Source organism: Lupinus angustifolius, unplaced genomic scaffold, assembly GCF_001865875.1.
Source record: "Lupinus angustifolius cultivar Tanjil unplaced genomic scaffold, LupAngTanjil_v1.0 Scaffold_486, whole genome shotgun sequence".
In the NCBI taxonomy this organism is placed as follows: Eukaryota; Viridiplantae; Streptophyta; class Magnoliopsida; order Fabales; family Fabaceae; genus Lupinus; species Lupinus angustifolius.
The window spans coordinates 178,722-200,680 of record NW_017727859.1 but is presented as its reverse complement, the minus strand read 5'-3'; the positions used below and the strand labels follow the sequence as shown (position 1 = coordinate 200,680).

At 34.8% G+C, this 21,959-nt stretch overlaps 1 protein-coding gene and 2 pseudogenes across 1 annotated transcript; 1 reads left to right on the top strand and 2 right to left on the bottom strand.

Annotated features, from left to right (window-relative positions):
• Window positions 1-7,307: 7,307 nt before the first annotated feature.
• Window positions 7,308-9,965, top strand: LOC109341505 (annotated as a pseudogene).
• Window positions 9,966-10,633: 668 nt separating this feature from the next.
• LOC109341504 lies at window positions 10,634-18,309 on the bottom strand (annotated as a pseudogene).
• A 2,603-nt stretch (window positions 18,310-20,912) lies between these two features.
• LOC109341503 (uncharacterized mitochondrial protein AtMg00810-like) lies at window positions 20,913-21,476 on the bottom strand. The gene has a single exon (XM_019579436.1). The coding sequence runs from the start codon at window positions 21,474-21,476 to the stop codon at window positions 20,913-20,915; it is 564 nt and encodes a 187-aa protein (XP_019434981.1).
• Between the last annotated feature and the right edge of the window lie 483 nt (window positions 21,477-21,959).

Here is a 21,959-nt window from a genome sequence, read left to right as displayed (position 1 = left end):
ATGAAAAAATCACACGTCTCACAAACAATAAACTGCAATTAGATAACCTGCTTAATCAAACTAGAAATGTTGGTGATCGAACTGGCCTAGGTTATACACACACTGCTAAAAAGAAGCGACCATATAGAAAACCGGTAGCTTAAGCTAAAAACAAATATCATAAGCATTCTCCTACTTGTTTTTATTGTAACACATATGGTCATACTTATCATTCATGCTATATCAAAAAGTATGGTATACCTAGCGGAGTTTATGTATGGAAAAAGAAGGGAGATAATTCCCTAATCACTAACAGAAAAGGACCCAACACCAATTGGGTACCTGAGAAAAGTAAGTAATCTATTTTGCAGGTATGTCTCCGAACACATGGACAAAAATGGTACTTAGATAGTGGGTGTTCGAGGCATATGACAGGTGATAGATCAAATTTCCTGGATCTCTCACTTAAAGGAAAAGGATACGTCACTTATGGAGACAACAACAAGGGAAAGATACTCGGCACAGGAACAGTTGGTAACTCATCCCAAACTCTGATTGATAATGTCCTTTATGTTGAAGGACTAGAACATAACTTGTTGAGTATAAGCCAACTCTGCGATAAAGGTAATCGTGTATCCTTCGATTCTGATTGTTGTGTCATTCGTGATATTTTATCTAATAACGTTAAATTTGTTGGTCACCGTATAAATAATATTTACATGGTTAATTTGGACGATGTCACTACATTATTTTCAAAATGCCTTATTTCTAAAGAAGATGACATCTGGCTATGGCATAGACGTGTTGCACATATCCATATAAAGCATCTAGATAAATTATCATCAAACGAACTAGTTGAGGGGCTACCAAAATTGAATTTTAAAACTAAAGAAATTTGTGACACTTGTCAAAAGTGTAAACAAACCAAAAACTCTTTTAAAAATAAAAATGTGATATCCACCTCAAGACCTTTGGAGCTACTCCATATGGACTTGTTTGGACCATCACAAATCATGAGTTTTGGTGGTAGTTACTACGCTCTAGTTATTGTTGATGATTTCTCTAGATTTACATGGACATTGTTTTTATCATCAAAAAGCGACGCGTTCAAAAATTTTAAAAATCTTGCCAAGCAAATCCAAAACCAACTTAACCTAAAAATAATATATATACGAAGTGATCACGGGGGAGAATTTGAGAACTTTCAGTTCGACAAATTCTGTGATAAGCATGGCATTTTGCATCAGTTCTCTGCTCCTCGCACTCCACAACAAAATGGAGTTGTAGAGAGGAAAAATCGTGTTTTAGAAGAATTAGCGAGAACCATGCTTAACGAAAGTAATACCCCCAAGTACTTCTGGGCTGATGCAGTTCATACTGCATGCTATGTTATAAATCGAGTACTCTTAAGGCCAAACTTGAACAAAACTCCTTATGAACTTTTAAAAGGCCGCAAACCAAATATATCCCATCTTCACGCTTTCGGTTGCAAATGTTTTATATTAAATAATGGAAAGCGGGCCTTAGGGAAATTCGACTCTAAAGCCGATGAGGGAATATTTTTGGGATACTCGATTCATAGCAAAGCGTTCAGAGTCTTTAACAAATATTTAATGCAAGTTGAAGAGTCTATCCATGTACAGTTTGACGAATCTTCTCCAAAAGAGAAGAGAAAGGTCGTTTCTGATGATGTTGCAGGTGCTTTGGAAGAAGCATACTCCAAGGACATGGATAATGAAAAAGGAGCCAATGATGAAGGTCAAATCGAACCTCAAGAGCACTCAGACATGCCTACCGTGTGGAAAACAAAGAAAGCTCACCCAATTGATAAAGTTATAGGTGACATATCTACGGGAGTGGTAACCCGTAGTTCCTTACGAAATTTCTGTAATTTTGTAGCTTTTGTATCGCAAATTGAGCCTAAGACCGTTGATGAGGCCATTGAGGATGTACACTGGGGTATAGCTATGCAAGAAGAGCTAAACCAGTTTGAGCGCAATCATGTGTGGGACTTGGTCCCCAAACCTAATGATCATCCCGTAATTGGTACTCGATGGGTCTTCAGAAATAAACTTGATGAATCTGGCTTAATAATTCGAAATAAAGCACGTTTGGTGGCCAAAGGCTACAACCAGGAGGAGGGTATCGATTATGACGAAACCTACGCTCCTGTAGCCAGACTAGAGGCCATCAGAATGCTTCTTTCCTTTGCATCTTTAATGAACTTCAAACTCTTTCAAATGGATGTAAAAAGCGCCTTCCTGAATGGATACATTCAAGAAGAAGTTTATGTTGACCAACCGCCTGGTTTTGAAAATTTTAAATATCCGAACCATGTTTACAAACTTAAAAAGGCACTATATGGTCTCAAACAAGCTCCTAGAGCTTGGTATGACAGACTTAGTACCTTTCTTTTAGAAAAAGGGTTCGAGAGAGGCTTGGTTGACACAACGCTTTTTATTAGAAAATCAGAAAATCATGTTCTGCTTGTACAAATCTATGTAGATGACATAATATTTGGATCTACTAATGATATCTTGTGTAGAGAATTTTCTGAGATGATGCAGGGGGAGTTCGAAATGTCTATGATGGGAGAACTCACATTCTTTCTAGGATTGCAGATAAAGCAGCTAGAAAGTGGGATATTCATCCATCAGGCGAAATACTGCAAAGAGCTACTCAAGAAATTTGAAATGGACAAATGTAAGGAAGCTTCCACACCTATGGCATCTGCTTGCTACTTAGACAAAGATGAGAAAGGAAAAGCAATCGAGGTAACGAAGTATCGTGGTATGATTGGGTCTTTACTTTACTTAACTGCAAGTAGACCTGATATCATGTTCAGTGTATGCATGTGTGCGAGATATCAATCATCACCTAGAGAATCACACTATATAACTGTTAAAAGAATCATGAGATATCTAAAAGGAACTATTAACATGGGATTATGGTATCCTCGGGATGCCTCACTATCCTTGGTGGGTTATTCCGATTCCGATTTCGCCGGATGTAAGTTGGATCGGAAAAGCACTAGTGGTACTTGCCACCTATTGGGCAGTTCATTAGTAGCATGGCACAGCAAGAAGCAAGCCTGTGTTGCTTTGTCCACCGCTGAAGCGGAATACATTGCCGCTGGTGTGTGTTGCGCTCAAATCCTTTGGATGAAGCAGCAACTTAAGGACTTTGGTCTTAAACTTGAAAAGATCCCAATAAAATGCGATAATACAAGTGCCATTAACCTATCCAAGAATCCCGTTTTGCATTCTAGAACAAAGCATATAGAAATTAGACATCATTTTTTGCGTGACCATGTACAAAAAGGTGACTGTGTTCTTGAATTTGTGGAAACATCTAAACAGTTAGCAGATATTTTCACCAAGCCCCTTCCCAGGGATACCTTCTATGTTCTAAGGAGAGAACTAGGAATTCTTGATGAACAATATCTTGTTTAAAAATTGTTTAGCTGTTTGCATAAATTGTCTTGCTTCTCTATGCCTATGTGTTTCATGTTTGAATGATATATGTTAAAAATGCAAAAATATATCTCTTGATTAACTTCTTAATGTGATTATATATGTCTCGATAAATCTGTAATAATGCATACGTGTGTCCTAAAAAGTCGAAACCACTCTGCTGCCTAAAAACGAAATTTTCTCTGATTTAATCGATTATGCCAATAGTTAATCGATTACCTGGGCTTCATTTCTGGAAAATTCAAATTTTCTAAAACTTAATCGATTAAACAGCCCGTTAATCGATTACCTGGGCAATTTTTTTTGAAAATTCAAATTTTACACTGTTTTAATCGATTAAACCATCCCGTTAATCGATTAAAACCAGTACGTTAAAGGCAAACAGTGTCTCGGTCTTGCACTTTTTCTGACCTTTTCGCAACCTCTTTGCGCCTTGATTTTCTGAAACAGCAACAATACTAATCCAGGTGCAATAGGATTAAGTAAACCTCATCCTAAACCTCTCAAACCTTCCGAAATCATTCTATTTCATCCAAAAATCCACTCAATTCCGAATCATCCAATCCAAACCCTAGGTTAGGCTTTGCCCCTCTGTTCATCAATCTCAGTTTCGAGTTCATCATCTTCAATGGAGCAGAGTCGTCCAAAGCGGGTCAAGACTACAGCAACGCGCATTCGAAGAAGGGAAACCGGCTCACCCTCCACTCGGGACCGCGGTGACCCCTATTATTCCCTCATTTTGCAAGAGACCCGGTTGGCAAAATTTCAAGGCCGCAAGCCTACATACATCAGGTATGCCGACTTAACCTGGTTAGCGGAACAAAACTTTAGTTTTCCGCATGACATGGAGGCTCAAGGAGCCGTTCAGTTTTTGGAATTGAAGGGACGCGTATACCCTGCTCTAGTTAGGGAATTTTACGCTAATTTTAGATACAAGGATGGCAAATATTGGTCCATGATTTCCGGTAATCTGTTTGAGATGAGTGAGGATTTATTTCTGAATGTTGGAGGTTTATCGTCGTCTGGTTTTGGAATAGGGGACTGTTCTTGGGTCAAGGACAATTTTGATCCCGTTGATGTGTATAAGTCATTCCTTCGGGGCCCTCATCTGTATATTCAGGGTCAACTGACCAAGGCAGGGTCACTTTCTGTTGAGAACAGGTTATTGCATTATGTTATTGCTTACATATTAGTGCAGCGGAACACTAATCATGCACAGCCTACTGTGAATGATTTGCGTTTCATGTACGCTGTAAAGAATAACGTGATGATCAATTGGCCTGAGGAGATTCTGAAAATCATGAACAGCGTTTCATTGTCTCAGTCCAAGCTGCTCCCGTATAGCATTTTCATATCCCGCATTGTTGATTATTTGCGCATTGACATTTCTGATACCATCATTACTGAGTACACTGATAAAGATCACTTGGTGGGTGAGAGTCTCATTCATAAGATGGGAATTTACAAGTATGGTACTACATGGCAGTATCAGGAGGACTATACCACCTTTGATCTGGACTTGTCGGATAATGAGCATCAGGAGGATTTGGGTAATCAGAATGCAACTAATCAGGGGGAGTCGTCTGGAACAGCACCTCAGAGCTCTGTGTTTGGTTTAGCTCAGATGGAAGCCATGGAACAACGACTTAACAACCGCATGGATCTGCACTTCCAAGGGCTGAAGGACTCTTATTTTGCAGGTATGGAGCAATACGAGGAACGTCAGAATGCCTACACCGATAACAAAATTCAGGAGCTGAGGACTATGATTCAGTCTACCGCTGAGGCTCAGAATGCCATGTTCTGCTCAGAATTTCAGAAGCTGTCTATGCTTATCCAGGGAAATCAGAACACTGCTGTGCCTGATGATCAGCCTGTCTATCCTCCGCCTCAACCTTAGTTTAGCTGACCTTAGACCTAGGTTATCCTATCCTTAGGTTTATTTTTATCTTGTGGCACCTTCTGGATTTAGTTATCGTTGTTGCTTTCAGAACTGATTCGTATTTTGCTATTTGTCTTTTATTTGACTTTATGGCCTGTACTATTTCATGACTTTCTTTACTCTTTATGCTATGCAAATGTTTGTGTTTTTGCTATAATTATGTCAAAATAGCTTATTTGCCTTAGTGAATGGATCTTGATCATTTGAGATTTAAACAAGAACAATTTCCATGTTCTCTTTCCATTCCTTAAAATTTGTTCCATTAAGGACCGAAACCGAATTTAGATTTGCAGATATAGAAGCAATTGATGTAGCTGAATAGAACAAAAGACAAAATATTAAAAATATGCTCACAACTTAAAGTTATCAATGTGCTTAAATAATGGTATGTCTAAATCAAGATACCTAGTGCACCATTAATATCAAGTCTTTGGACAGTAATATTAACTACAAGTGGTACTCTTGTTGTAATGATCAAACATTTATAATAAGGCATGTCAACTGACGAATCCCTCTTTGGATTGATTCATCAGTCACATGTATAAAAACTTTAGAATTATAACATGTTTATCATCACAGGTGTGTATGATCTTTGGCCAAATATCAACTTTCCTTTGGGCCAATTAATACTCGCATGAATAATCATACACACTTACATCTAATATTCTTCATGCGTTATATCCATGAGAGAGGTCACTTTGGCGACCTTTCACTTCAATTGGCTCACTTGAAATAACAGACAACTTAATGGATAACCAAATAATAACCAAATTTAATGCACAAAGAGCACAACGACCTTTCCCTTAAAAAACATTTTTTGCTTGGGCGAGTGTACTCTCGCTTGAGCGACCGTACTCTCGCCAAGGCGAAAACAACGATGCTTCTGTTTAATTCTCACTTGAGCGAGAGCACAACAACCTGAACACGATCATGGTAGTTTCTATCTCAGTTCTATCAGAAAAAACCACCAAAAAAACATCAGGAAATCATTGATTCAATTCGAATCTATCTATATGCACATGGAAAAAGATGAATTTCTATCCTAATCAATCCATGGCATAGATAAATCATCAAACCAAAAAAAAAACAATTAATCCAAATTTGGGGAAGAAAAGGAAATACTTCAGAAGACCAAATTTCACACATGAATCAAATTAGGGTTGCTCTGATACCAATTGTTGGATTTCTCTATATAATCCTTTAAACTGAATGCGGAGATTAGGGCTTTGTTCCTATAACAAAATGTTTATGCCCATACATAAATCCAAATGGAACAACCCTGATCTAGACCGAAGAAATCCCAATTGAGTTCATAGTGAAGAAGAAGAGCATACCTTGATTAGCCATTTGGAATTTTCAAGGGTATGTGGGTACGAGGATCTTCTAGACGATAGAGCTTGATGGTTTTCCTTATGCTGCTTTAGAGGGGAATGAAAAGCCAAGTAGAGTATGAACTGATAGAAATTTGATGGGTTTTGTAACCCTTATCGACAACTCCTCATCAATCCATCTTTTATCTTACCAGTTACTCAACCAAACCTGTTACTCTACAAATGGGGACCATAACCCATAAAAGTAATCATAACGGTTACTACTTAAGTTGTAATAATTCTAATTCAGTCCCGTCATCAAATCAGAAATTGCCTGAAGGTATCTACACTTATAATATTTCATGACACATATGCCCTTAGCCACCAAATTAATTCCTGAAGACCATTTTATATTTGGCTAATTAAATAATGGCCTTAACACAATTATAGAATTATATTTGTGACCCATAAACTGTCAGAAATTCTAACAAAACTAACCATGTTTTTCTATCATAACGACATTGGTGGTGGTAGAACATAGACAACATTCAAAAGTGCGGTTGAATGTCTATTTTAAAGTTGTTGTTTTGTAATTCTAGCATAATGGATGGTGGTAGAACATTTGGTAACAAGAAGAGGGTCATTGGAACTTGGACGTTCAGATTACCCAAAGACTAGTTTGTCACTTGTGAGATTCTTACATCAGCTAAGAGTAAAGGCAGGAAGTGCTATGTTGATTAATATGACTCAGAATCTGTTAGGAATATTCATTAGGCAATAAGGATGACTATTCATTAAGCAATAAGGAGTATTCATTAGGAAATAAAGAGCCAATATGATTGTTAGGAATATTTTACCTACAATGTTAGAGCACTTATGTGACTCATTATGCTATTAGGAATTTATTTTTCTGCATCAGTTTTCTCTTCCTTTTCCATGATGTATAAATCATGTATCTTGTTGATGAATAAGATTAAACCTTCTACATAATACATTTTCTCTCTGCACTTTTGTTTGCTACATAACCAACAAATTGATATCTAGAGCTATATCTTAAGGGATATGTGAGAACAAACATAAACCAAATACAAACCAAACACAAACAAAACACTTTCTCTATTATCTTCTCTTGCCTAAAATTGTCAAAATGAATTCAGAAGTAGTGTTTGCTGCATTTTCACCTCTAGTGTTTACTAGAAAAAATTATCATGTATGTGCTATTAGAATGGAAGCTTTCTTGGATGCTAATGATTTATGGGAAGCCATTGAGAAAGATTATGTTATTCTAACCCTTCCACACAATCCAACTGTTGCACAAATTAAAAATGAGAAGGAGATGAAACAAAGAAAGTCCAAAGCAAGAGCATGTCTATATGCAGCTGTTTCACCCACCATTTTTAACAGAATAATGACACTAAAAACAACAAGTAAAATCTAGATTTTTTTGAAGCAAGAATACGAGGGAAATGAAAGGGTCAAAGGGATACAAATCATGATTTGATCCGAGAATTTGAAATGCAAAGAATGAGAGATTCAAAAATAATCAAGGAGTACTCTGATAAACTTCTAGCCATTGCCAACAATGTAAGACTTCTTGGTACTGAATTTTATGATTCTAGAATAGTTCAAAAGATTCTAGTTACACTTCCTGAAAAATATGAAGCTGCAATTTCATCTCTAGAAATGACTAATGATATGTCAAACATCACCTTAGTAGACGTGTTGAATGCATTACAGGCACAAGAACAAAGGAGACTTATGAGGCAAGAAGGATCAGTGAAGAGTGCTTTCCAAACCAAATTACAAAACAACAACGGTTGGAATGACAAAAAAAGGAGGCAAAATAACAATTACAAAACTGCAGGTTCTACAAACAACAAATACAATAACCAAAGTAGCAACAATGAAGTCTTTCCACCTTATTCCTACTACAAAAAACTAATCATCCACAAAACAGATGTTGGTGGAGGCATGATGCAAGATGTTATAAGTGTGGCCAACTAAGCCACATGAAAAAGTATGCAAGTTTCAATAACAACAAGGAGAAGCTAAGGTTGCTAGTGATCAACCAGAAGAAGAACAATTGTTCGTAGTATCATATTTTGATGACAACAGTTCTATAGTAAGTTGGCTCATTTGGGGCAATATTGTAACAAAAGGCAAATGAATAGTTGAAATTAAAAGTTACACATGTTTGAAATTAATTCATGAATGTCTTATATGTTCCTGAAATTAATCAAAATTTGTTAAGTGTTCCTCACTTAATGGAGAAAGACTATAAGGTTTTGTTTGAAGACAAAAACTGCATGATTAAAGATTTAGAAGGTAGAGAGGTGTTCAAAGTTCAAATGAAAGGTAAAAGCTTTGTCTTGGATTTGATGAAAGATGAGCAAGTTGTAGTGCACAAAGAAGACATAGAAATAAAGTCTCATACATGTATTGCCTGCCGATATGGGAAGCAAAGAAGGTTTCTTTTTCCGCAAAAAAAGACATGGAATGCTACACAAAAGCTACAAATGATACACACAAATGTTGGAGGACCTACGAATACATAATCAGATGTTGCAGGATATGAAGAAGTTGTAACTGACCAAAAATTGATAGATGCAATGAAGGAGGAGCTCATGGTGATTGAAAAAAATGAGACATGTGAGTTGGTAGAGATGTCTATAGACAAGAAGGGTATAGGAGTCAAATGACTTACATAACCAAGTTCAATCTTGACAATTCTGAGAATAAGTATATGACAAAAGCTTAAAATTTACAGCTCCAGAGTCAAGGAGAAATATTAATTAATATGACTCAGGATCTGTTAGGAATATTCATTAGTAATAAGGAAGACTATTCATTAGGCAATAAAGAGTACTCGTTAAGAAATAACGAGCCAATATGACTGTTAAGAATATTTCACCTACAATGTTAGAGCACTTATGAGACTCATTAGGCTATTCAGGTAGGAATTTATTTTTCTACATCAGTTTTCTTTTCCATGGTATATAAATCATGTGTCTTGTTTATGAATAAGATTAAACCTTTTACATAACACATTTTCTCTATATACTTTTGTTTGCTACATAACCAACATCAAGATATTTTTCTATGAGGAGGAGATCCTCAAGGAAGGTTTCTTCATTCACTTTTGTCAGGTCATGTTCATTATCAGACCCCACTGAATCACATCGTGCAAAATACGTGGAAGACTGCATTGAGTTCATACATTCTTCTTCATCTAGGGAAAGACCAAGTTCAGTCTCTCACTGAAGTTTCTGGTTAAGAAAGTTTTCAAGTTTGCCACTTGCAAGACAAGTGCTGAAAATAAGGAGTACAATCTTCTCTCCAATAATGGAGAGACAAATACTTCAATTTCTTTATATTTTTAATAGTAAAAATGTTATTTTATTATACTTAAAATGATAAATATGTCATATGAACTTTTTTTGATTTTTTAAAGACTAGAATCCGTACTCAGAAAATAAGGTATCCTTTGTTGATTTCAATTGACATGTTCATTAGTAGGAAATAGAGGTTTATCCTCCCAGCACTATGCCACTTTGGTATAGGATATAATAAACATAGACTAAAATAGTAGTTTGAGTTGCGAAGTGTAAGCTTTCATTCATGGGAAAACATTCTAGGTTTATATAAAAATATATTTTTTGACAATCAAATTGTAACAACTTAAGTTGTCCTTTAATTTTTAGATTATTTTTTGGAGGTTTGTTTAATAATAAAAATGAAAAGTAAAAGAAAAAGAAATATAAGAGTTGTTAAAAAATTGAGGAACTTAGTTATTTAAATAACATTGTTGAAAAATAAGTAAAAGATAAAAATAAGTATAAATTTAATGTTGAAATAACATTGACAAAAAAGGAAATAGAATAATTAGGCATCATGAAATACACTTGTTAGATAAATGTAAAAGCTTCTATTTTCTTTCATCCCCTTCAAAACTTAACTAATCGTATCGACAAAAAATATAAATGGGGTAATAGATGCAATACATGATCAAGAATCCAATGAGATATTTTCAGGTTCTCTGATTCCTTGACTAGATGCTTTTTTCAACTCCAAAGCTCTTTTGTAAGGTGGGGCAATAGGAGGCTGAACAGGATCCAAGCTCTGATATGTTCCTCTAGCAACTTTAGGCAGTGGATATGAGCGATCAGAATCATACCCATTAAGGTCCCCACAAGCTAGGAATGGGATATACACCTTATTAGGGCCTTCCAACCACCCACTACAACAATCTACAAGATCCACATGCATTAACAAAGCAACATGATAAAAGTTGAGGCTAAAGCCATCAGGAAATAAGTATTTCTAGGGAGTGATGCTTAAGCATATTAAATTATAGGAGAAATTACATTTACCACATTTTAAGTTTTGTTTAATTTTACAGGACATCCACTTGTTTCAAAAGCTACACTCCCTTGCATAGGAGAGGCCGGTATAATGTCATTTATAATAGAACATTATGGTGTCGTTCAATCCATGTAGCGGACCCCACCTAGTGGAGTAAAGGCTTGATTATTGTTGTTTTTGTTGTTAAAGTTTTGATGGGACGGCGGTAGAGGGGAAATTGTGCAGCTGTCAAAATTTAAACTCGGGTGCTCACTCTTTATGTCATTTAGCTCTATCAACTGAGTTGTCCCTTGAAATGTTGGGAGTAAAAGGTCCAACCGAGGGAAGCCAATGTAATTTTCTTAAATTATATTAAAAAATATATTTTAGATGTTAAATTGTTTTTATGAATGCCAATATGATTTGCTACAAAAACCTGAATATACCTGTATCTTCTACTCCAGAAGGACTTCCAACCTTCTCAAGAAGGCGATAAAGATCTTTTATACTGAATCCTTCAGGAGGGGAATAGATTTCACAAACTGCAAATGCCTCTGCATGGGTTAAAAACAGTACCAATTAGCACAAATAGTATTGAACCATTCCTAGTTCACACCATCTTAAAGCACCTTCTTGGCATAAAGCCACAGGGGCAGCGGCTAAATTAAACATGTAGAATTGTAGATATTCAAACTTAATACAAAATAGTTAACTAACATATAAGCTTTAGTCAAACATAAAAAATTGCATGACTGCCAATTCTTAAGCAATGGAAAATCCTCCTAAAATATCATAAAGAACCTCATAAATGAACAAAAAGTATGTATATCAGAAGTTAAAATAGCATGAAAACAGGAAAACTAGATTCTTACCTATGCTGGAATTTCGGCTGCTTTTCGGTTTTGCAAAAGTCACTACAGGGAAAAATAATTTTAGCTGCAAACATTAAATGCGACTCAGCATAAGTCATGATGACTCTAGGGTTAAAGTTAAAATTTTAATTTATTAAAATTGCTAAAACTAAAATTTGAGGGAAGAAGATCCAAGAAACTTTTGAAGATGATATACTGCCACTTTTCCCACAGTGATTATTGCGCAGAAAAAAGAACTGAACAGCCATTTCACAAGTACAACAATAACTTCAGATACTATCATGAGTAGATTCAAAGTTGTAACCAGACAAAAGGCATGGCACCCGTGACTGAATCAATTTAAAAATGGTTACTTTAACTAGTGCACTTTTATTTCCCCAGATAGTAACTCAATGGTTTACCTTTTCTTTCTGAGAACAACTATATTAATTATTTTCTGGATGAAAACAACTATACTTATTTGTTAGCATCTGGTTGGTACACACTTTTTCCGGTAGAACTATGCTAACGAGAATTTTGCCTTTCCTTTTATCCCACAGACGGTGTCTTTAAAATATGATTATCTAAGTTTCGAAGTAACAAGCATTTTGGTATTTGGATTACTTCTGTTGCCTTAAAAAGTTTGCAGCTTGATCCAGTGTTAAACACGAGTCTCAAATAAAAATATCTAGTATCATTTTACTACAGGTGTTACAAAAGCTACCCAAAAAGAGGATGACTAGAAGAAAAGCAAAACAAACATTTTCTATTTTCAAACTATGCTAGAGTCTCCACTTCCTAAAATTAATATGATATAGGGAAACTTCAAACCTGACAGTACAAAAGGCTTGTGTCTTTTCCTCTAAATATTTTTGCAATAAACTTCCCTCCTTCCTTAAGCACATGGGTAACAATTGTTAGCCCCTGCACGGAATATTGTAGTTAGCATCAATTTGGAACATCATATTCAGCCAACATAATCACAGAACAACTAGCAAATTAAGAAAGATCCCATTTGAATGATGTAGTACTGTGCATTAGGATAGTAGGATGTGCTTATTAGGAATGTAAGTAGATTGTAAAAAACGAAGGGCAAAACATCAAAGCATCCGTGCTTGGCAAGAGAGCAATGAGGAACAGGTAATAAGAGAGTGATCACTGGTTTCTAGATCATTCAATTTTTTTTTTTGCATCACCATATTTCAAATAGGGTGAAAGCGTACTATGAAGATAAACCTAAAATAGAAAGAATGAATAAAAGAAATGGACAACGAAAAAAAAATATAGGAACAGAGTTTAATACTTACTGCAAGTATGAGTTGAGACTGAACAAATTCATCCATGTCATGACTATGAAATTAAACATAACTATGAAATTAAAATTGTGCATTTTCTTTACCATCAGGAGCACCATCACACACAACCAGGTCAGCCTTGCAACCATCAAAATGTCTAATGACCTGAACAAAACATGAAAAACAAGTTTGTAAACTTCAGTGAAATAGTTAACACAGACAATCTCATTGATGGGATAAAGCAGCTCCCAAAAAACACATAGAATCCATACATATGAACTGAGTTTATTTGGTAATATAAAGCAAGTCCCTGTACGGCCGTACTATATAATAAAAGAAATCAGCAAATACAACAAAGCATTCTCCGGCTAGGTGGAGTCAGTTACATGGACCAATCGAAGTCATCATCTTCTATCATTAATAATCCTTCAGAAAGGTCATTTAAATCTATCTAAATCCTTTTTAATGGTTTCAACAAATTTTACTTGGTCCCCTGTTACTCTAATCAAACGAAACTACAATATATACACAAGTTTCAAAAGCAAACCAAATCAAATTTGCCAATTTATCTTTCCAACTCCTTGCCTTCTCGCACATTCCTTGGACGAAAAAAATAAAATAAAATAAACAAGGAAAAAGAAATGACAAAAAAAAAACGATGAAATTTTAGGAACAAAATTTAGATACTCAGGAGTTGTTATCATTTCTAAGTCTACTGAAATATGTGAAACATACTCAACTCATCCTGCTAATAATTTAAAGAAATATGTGAAAAGAATTACAGAAATACAGTTTTACATACCACTTCAGCAGTTCGAGCATTAGTTATATCACCCTGAACTTGAATAACACCTTCAATTGGGGCCATTGGCTGCAAATCAATAGCTACAATAAGAGGAGGACTTTCATCCCTGCATATCATGAAGCAGCAAGACAATCATGATTTTGAAAGAGGCAGACAGATAGTTGATTTACCTCATGTTTTCGAAACATACAATAAACCACCTTGAATAGTCAAAAACACTGATTTGATAAAAAACAAATCTACCTTAGACACATAAATGTTACCAAGATGCATTGGCAGTTCCTTATAAATTTGTTAAAACATATTAGTGGGGCACTCTGTCTTTTTGTGGTTAAACAACAGAAAAAGAGCAACCAGTGATGCTAGAATATTAGGATTATTATTGTGCACGTTAAGTGTTTTAGTACTATTATTAGAATATATTAAAGTATCTTAAATATCTTAAATTATATTATAGAGAATATTTGAATGATACTTAGATATAAAGAGAATATCTCATGATAATTATATCTCAGATTTGTTCAGAGTATGTTAGAAGATCTCTTAGAATTGAGATAACTTTATTTTATCTTTTATGATTTATTTCTTTATTTAAATAGGAGTTAGTATAAATAGGGGTTAGTATTATGTCTTTTGAATCACAATATATCCATATCTTCATTCACAAAAATAGCAATACAATTTACTATTTGAGCATTCATTTTTCTCCTTCCATATCTCAACCCTATAATTTCAACAAGTACTAATTGTACACTTTTACTTACTATAATATCAGTATAAATAGGCGTATTAGATTACTGTTCAACACAGATTGCATACCATCATATTATATAGTAGCATTCAGAGCTGAGTCCTATTTCTTGCTTCACTCTGCATCATTTCTCTGTAATTCCAACTGGAGTAAACAGGATATGTCCACTCCTTAGAATACTAGCTGTGTTGACGGGGTTGTCATATATCACATGCATAAAGATATGGCAACTTTTTGTGTGTTTTGATTGTATTCTGTGATGTGATTTTCTTTTTCTATTTCGGCGAAGAAAAACAATCATCGTCACAGATAGCCATCCCTTTTAAACCTGATAAATTTTACTTTTACTAAAAAAATCATTGAAAAAACTTATCTATTAAAAAAGTATAAGGTTTTATACATGGTTAGTGAGGTTGATCTAGACAACACGCACAAAAATGAAATTTACCACCTAAAACGCTAAAACTTCAGTGTACTGTGCCCAATACATATAAAAAATACAAAATGGAAAACTTACAAAGAGAAACACAATATATTACAGAACAAAAAAAATTAAATATAAGATACATACATAGCACTTTAGTTCCTCCATGTTGCAATCTCCCGTTTTCCACCAAGGGCAAAGGCAACCCAATCATATAAACACTCACTATGGTTAGAGTAAAAGTGTAAAACATATTTAGATAACTACAGCTAACCAAAAAGCAAACTTATTAGTATAGCTTAATTTCAACCCCTACTACCATGTTCTGGCATATAATACAGGATGTGAGACCTCAAAATCAAGGAATACTAAGGAATAGCAATCTCTACATGAAAGTCAACTTACTTTTTATCAGGGGCAAGCTTGGCTGGGAGATACAACTTACGGCTCAAAACCTGCATATTACAATTTAGTCATATAAAGTTATCAAGACGGCCTACCAAATGCAATCTGTAAATGCATGATCTTTCTTGCTCATGCAGTCTTACTTGTCTATTTTTTCTCCTTTTTTTCTGTGAATGCATGATTGCATTGCATGTCATAACTTAGAATTAGAACTTTTGTATAACTTTTCTAGCATTCTTATCGCTATTTCCATGATTGACCTCGCTTCTATCCTGACGTGATTCTAACAAGGCCGTTTGATCCAAAGAGACCAAGACAAACCACTCAAGTCCAATTGAGGATCTTCAAGTGAAGAGAACAAGGTCGAGAGGAGCTTGTCAAGGGACAAGCTACGCCAAAAGGCCAAGGAGCAAAACGGAAGAAAGGCGGAGGCCAGAATGGTGCAAATCAATGAAGAAAGATGATTTTTTTTTGCCATGACACAGTTGTGTACTCATACAAGTCTTGGCCATGCGCCGGCCAACTTTTGTGTATCTGTTTCATAATTTTCAGTACTATTGTAATTTCCCTTTTAAATACGTAAGTCTGGTAGAATCAGCCCGAGTCACTGGAAATTTGGCTGAATGCTTGCCTTTCCCATTTGTCTTCTCATTTCCCTAGAATGTTTAGTGGTAGACAAGACTGTAATGACTAATAACTGCATCAGAAACTGTAATGTCATTAAGGGAGTTGTTTTCTTGTCTGATGCAGCTGCCCTTATATGTTAGCTTTTTGAATCAATGGAAACATATCCAAGCTTTAGAGAAGTTGCTTTGTGCACTTGGGGACTTATCATCTGGCTAATCACCCCTTGTAACGTCCAACCTCCCATTTAGCATCCATCCTTGAACGTGGCACCAATCACTTTCACCATTCCATTTTCTTATTTTCCATCATTACCATTCTTAGCAGGGTGACGATTCTGAACATGCTTTTAAAACAAAATCTTCTGTTTTCATTTATTTCTCTATAAGGGTTATTTAATGATCTTTTTATTTAGCTATCATGGTCCAGTATTAGTCATGTCACATACGAAGATAAGTTTGGTGGGATTTTCTTTAACCTGTTTCAGTTATTTGGATTATTATTTATGTATATCAGTGACTGCTCCCGGGCTATTCAACTCATCTTAAATTGAGGTCTACTAACACCAAAGTTTAGTCTAGTGCTATCCAACCAGTATAATCAGATATCAAAGAAAAAATTAAGAAATTACTTTTGCAGATAGCTCGCTTTGTTAGACATGTGATGCGTAAGAACCCCGATTTCCATCTTATGTCATTTTGCCTAAAAATCAAACCCTGTTCAGATATCATATTCTTACACTTTTCCTACACTTCATTTTTTCCTATCTCTCTCTTCCTTTCTCATTACACCTCCTTCATCTCTTCCTATGTTTCTCATCCCTACATCACCTAAACCCAAAAGGGTGAGGTGGGATCAACATTTTCCTTCACCAAATCCTACAATATGTTGATTGACTTGGAATATCACATTTAATAAATTGATCAATGAAGTACAAAGAAACTGTCTTGCATGCCCTGTTAAGATGGCATAAAAATTGAGGCCATTGGTGCCACAGGTTTTGGTACATGGCTATGAGCCAAGGCTTATGTTTACGATATACTAATTCTTTTGTAACAGTGTTTTCCAAAAACCAAAGCCATAAATGTGTATTTGATAGGGAAAATTTGCAGGTTATTTAGTGAAGAACCGACCACAAGGGATGCATACTATATGAAATACCTTAAATGCAAGCTTTTCGGTAAAGAATGAGTCTGTGATAATTTCATCACTAGTACCTAACTCCAGCTACCCGGGGCAGCGCATAAATCTACAACATGTTTCACTCCTGCGAAATACAACAACAAATTTTAGTCTAGTGTAGAACCCGTGAGCAAGAATGTGATTTTGTCCATGTTATATATAATTATGTTTCTATGCATGTGTGCCAGCAAATTGTAAGCTCAAGACTTTAGAACATAAAGACTTCTAAAAACATTACAATATTAATTCTAAGACATTAATAATTGCCAAAGGTTTCGAATTGAAAATTGAAAATAAAAAGGATGGTAAGCTATTTAACAATGTTTGTTTCATATCCAATGATCCCGTCAATAATCAAACCTTAAAAAAGAAGGGGGGAAATCTAACTCGTTGAGCATTATTCATTGTCTTCTAAATCGACTTTTGAATAGTGAAAATGAGTTTACAAAGAAAAAATGCACCACACACACACTACAAGCAAATGATATGCTCATTCCACCTCAAAATACGGGATACATTGATATCCATCGACACTCACATCAATCTATGCTGTCTATATTGGGTGGTTTAAAAACATTTTACAAATTAATTACACACATTCCTCTTTTGCTTTCCGGTAATATATATCCTGAAAAAACAATTCAGCTAAAGGTAAAGAACACCTCAAAAAAAGAAGCTCATTCTGAAGGATAGATCAATTTTTCAACATACTCTTTTATCCCTTGATGCTTTGTCCATGCTATATCACTTACATGGAGAACTACAAAGTCTGAAAACAAAATCACTGATTCTAAGAATAGATACAAATGAGGAGCAGAGTGTGAACAGAGGAAAATCAATGGCAAATGTGTTCTTTAGTTAGCCATTTCATCCAACATCTTGTGTGCATAACAACATAACGATACAAGACACTTAGATTACAAAATAAAGTTAGTATTTTATAACCTCTGATATTGCAGTTGCAAATCTAGCTCTTCGGAGTGCCTTTGGCCAGTGCTGCCTGTGTTGAGCACCTGGGGTCTTAGGCTTGCTCACTGCTTCTATTTAATATAACCAATTTGCAGGCAATAACTCTTCCAACAAATATTGCTAAAAGAATGAAACTTTTTGGAATGTAGCAGATTCTTAGAATAGTACATTAGCATCTACGGGACAATATTTAGCCCAACAAAAACGTTTTCTATGAAAAACATATTCCGAAAAGAATAAATTAGAATTTTAACTCCCCCATTACATTTTAATTATTACAAATTCCAGGTGACTACTTTAAAGATCAATTAGATTTTAAATAAATGGTCTATCAACTTAATTTATTTTTTTGTTTTGGTCTCTTAAATTTTTATCACTTTAACACCTCCAGTGTGGTTAATCTCACATGTTCGTTCTATCATTGGTTAATTTTATAACATCGTCAATTTAGATCGTTACTTTATTGTCTATTCATGAAAATGATATCGTTTTACTCTTCTGTACCATCAAAATAACAACATTTTGGCCTTCTTCTCAATTTCTTCATCTTCATATCTTCTTCTGTTAGTTTTGTCATCGTCATTATGTCGTTGTTATTGTTGATGTTGTCATTGCTGGTAGTGAAGGTGGTTGTTGCTTCCCCAAGCATCGCTTCTACTCATCCATGTCTTTATTGCAAAGAGAGTAGAATGGTGGATTGATCATGGCATCCAACGAAGAAAAATAAAACTTGGATCTACCAGTGGTGGTGTTACAATGAAGGAGACTATGGAGAAGAATACCCAAAAGGGTGTCATTTTGAGGCTAAAATTAACGATATCCAAACATTAAATAAAGTATGAACTTAACCAAAGTTGATAGGCTAATGTGTGAAGAAAATTAATGGACCAACTTTGAGAAAATAAATAAAGTTGAGAGACCAAAATAAGCTCTTTTACCTAAATAAAACTCTTAATGTGTAACTCCCTAATTTGTAAACTAAACATAGCTAAAAAATAATTAGAAACGAGCTTAATTGAAAATCTGAGTTAATAAAAAAATTTCAAACAACCAAGATAATACGTGGAAATATCGAAATTCCTCCTAAAATGATGCACCAATAACTTCAAAAATACTAACATAGAACAAATATATAATTAAACTGAAGGGATAGTTCCATTTTAATAACATTTAAACTAGTAATTTGCTTTGCGAATCTCATCTCTCTCCCCTATTTTATCCAATAAAGTAATTCCATTTTTTCCATAGGTAATTCCATTAGGGACATTATATATATATATATATATACATAGTAAATAAAACATTTTAATATATATATAGAAGAGAGATTCGTTTACACCCAAATTAAGTTACACTAATTACACTCAATATCAATCATTCATTTTCTTAAATCCAACAGACCAAATGATGAAACTTAAAAGTTATTTAAGATTTCTATTTTTCTCTCTGATCATTTATTTCTCTCATCCATTTGGTCCGTTTGATTTAAGAAAATAAATGATTGAAATTTAATGTAATTAATGTAACTTAAATTGAGCGTAAATGGATTGGTACTTTTATATATATAACTTTTTTGGGCTCCCGAAATATAAAATAGAAAAAATAAAGTAAACCATCTAGACATATAAAAATTTCCTCAGGCTTTGTCCGAAATAAAATATAAGAAAGTGACAAAAATGCATTAAAAAACCAAACTGTATAAAACTATATACATGTTATAAATTTAAATACAACCATTAGGCCATATAGACTAAAAGGGTTTTACCCTAAACTACAGCATAAGTCCAACATGGACCAGATTCGTAACTGAACTACAGCCATATCCAAAAAATGGGTATCCATATTGCATTTGTACTTAGCTGGAATAAACAAAATTTACCAAAAAAAGAACACATAGTAGGTGTTGTATTACTATATGTGACAAACTCACTTAGGCAAAGAAACAGAATCACACAAGGTGTATGTGTGTAGTAGAGAAGAAGAAAGAAAGAAATAGATTGAGAGAAGAGTGTTGTTTTGAGGTATGAGAGAATGAAAGAGTAATGAAGAAGAATAGTGTATGAATGTATTCAATTGGAATTAATCATCAAGAAAAGTATACAATCTATTTATAGCTTCAAAGCTAACTACCATACAAAAATATAAAGCATCCTAACTATACAAATAGTCTGGTTAATCGATTAATGAGTATGGTTAATCGATTAACGAGTCTAACAGGAAGAATTACATTTTTCTCAACAATCTCCCTTAATTCAAACTAGCTAGACTAATAACTCCAAGCTTATGTCTAAGTTCTTCAAACTTTTCCTTCTTCAATAGCTTGGTTATGATATCTCCAATTTGCACTTCAGATTTGTAGAATTCCAACTTCAACTTCCCTTTACTTACTTGATCTCTAAGGAAGTGAAATTTTGTCTCAATGTGCTACTAGATTTTTGGCCAAGTTTATTGTTGCTTTATTATCAACCATCAATATCATACTTTCCTCTTCATTCTTTAGCTTTAGTTCTCGAAGTAATTTCTCCAACCATAGAGCTTGACAAACAGCTATATATTCTACTTCACATGAGGACAATGCAACCACATCTTCTTTTTTTTGAGCACCAAGAGATTGGAGCACCACCAAGCATGAACATATAACTTGTTGTGCTCTTTTTATCGCTCTTGTCTATACACCAGTCTGCATCACTAAATCCAAGCATATTGTGATTGATGTTGTTGGCTTTGGTAGGAAGCATTAACCCATGTCCAATTGTTCCTTTTACATATTTGAGTATCCTATTGGCTGTAAGTAGGTTAGATTTCTTTGATGACTCCATATATCTACTCACCAATCCTACTCCATATGCAATATTTGGCCTTGTATTGCATACATACCTATGACACCCTATCATTTGTCTATCAAGTGTCTTGTCCACACTTGTGTCTTCTTCAAGTTCATCAAATGCAGTACCAACTTCAATGGGTGTGGAAACTAAGTTGCAGCCGTTCATTTGAAATCTCTCCAACACATCATAGGTGTATTTCCTTTGATGCATGAAGATTCCATCATATGTTTTTGTGAACTCTATTCCAAGGAAGTAGGACAGATTTCCTAGATCACTCATCTCAAATTCAGCCTTCATATCTTCCTAAATTCACAGACTTCTTCAACCTTGCTACCTGTTAATAATAAATCATCCACATATATATAAACCATTAGCAACTCACTAATGTTTGAGCCTCTAATGTATACTCCATGCTCAATTGCGCACTTTTCAGAACCAAGCTGCAACAAGAACCCATATATTATTTATTCCAGGCCCTTGGAGCCTGTTTGAGACCATAAAGGGCCTTATGCAATTTGTACACTAAGTTTTCCTCACCTGCAACTACAAAACCAGGAGGTTGAGTAACAAAAACTTCCTCTTCTAGTGGTCCATTTAGGAAGGCATATTTGACATCCATCTGATGTATGTGCTAACTATGATAACTTGCTAGGGGGACGAGTTGGATGAAAAGGCGCTTTCAGCAATTCAACTTTGTTTGTCGAAGGAGGTTCTTCGTGAGGTTGCCAATGAAGAAACCGCTGCGGCTTTGTGGCTGAAGTTAGAAACTTTATACATGAC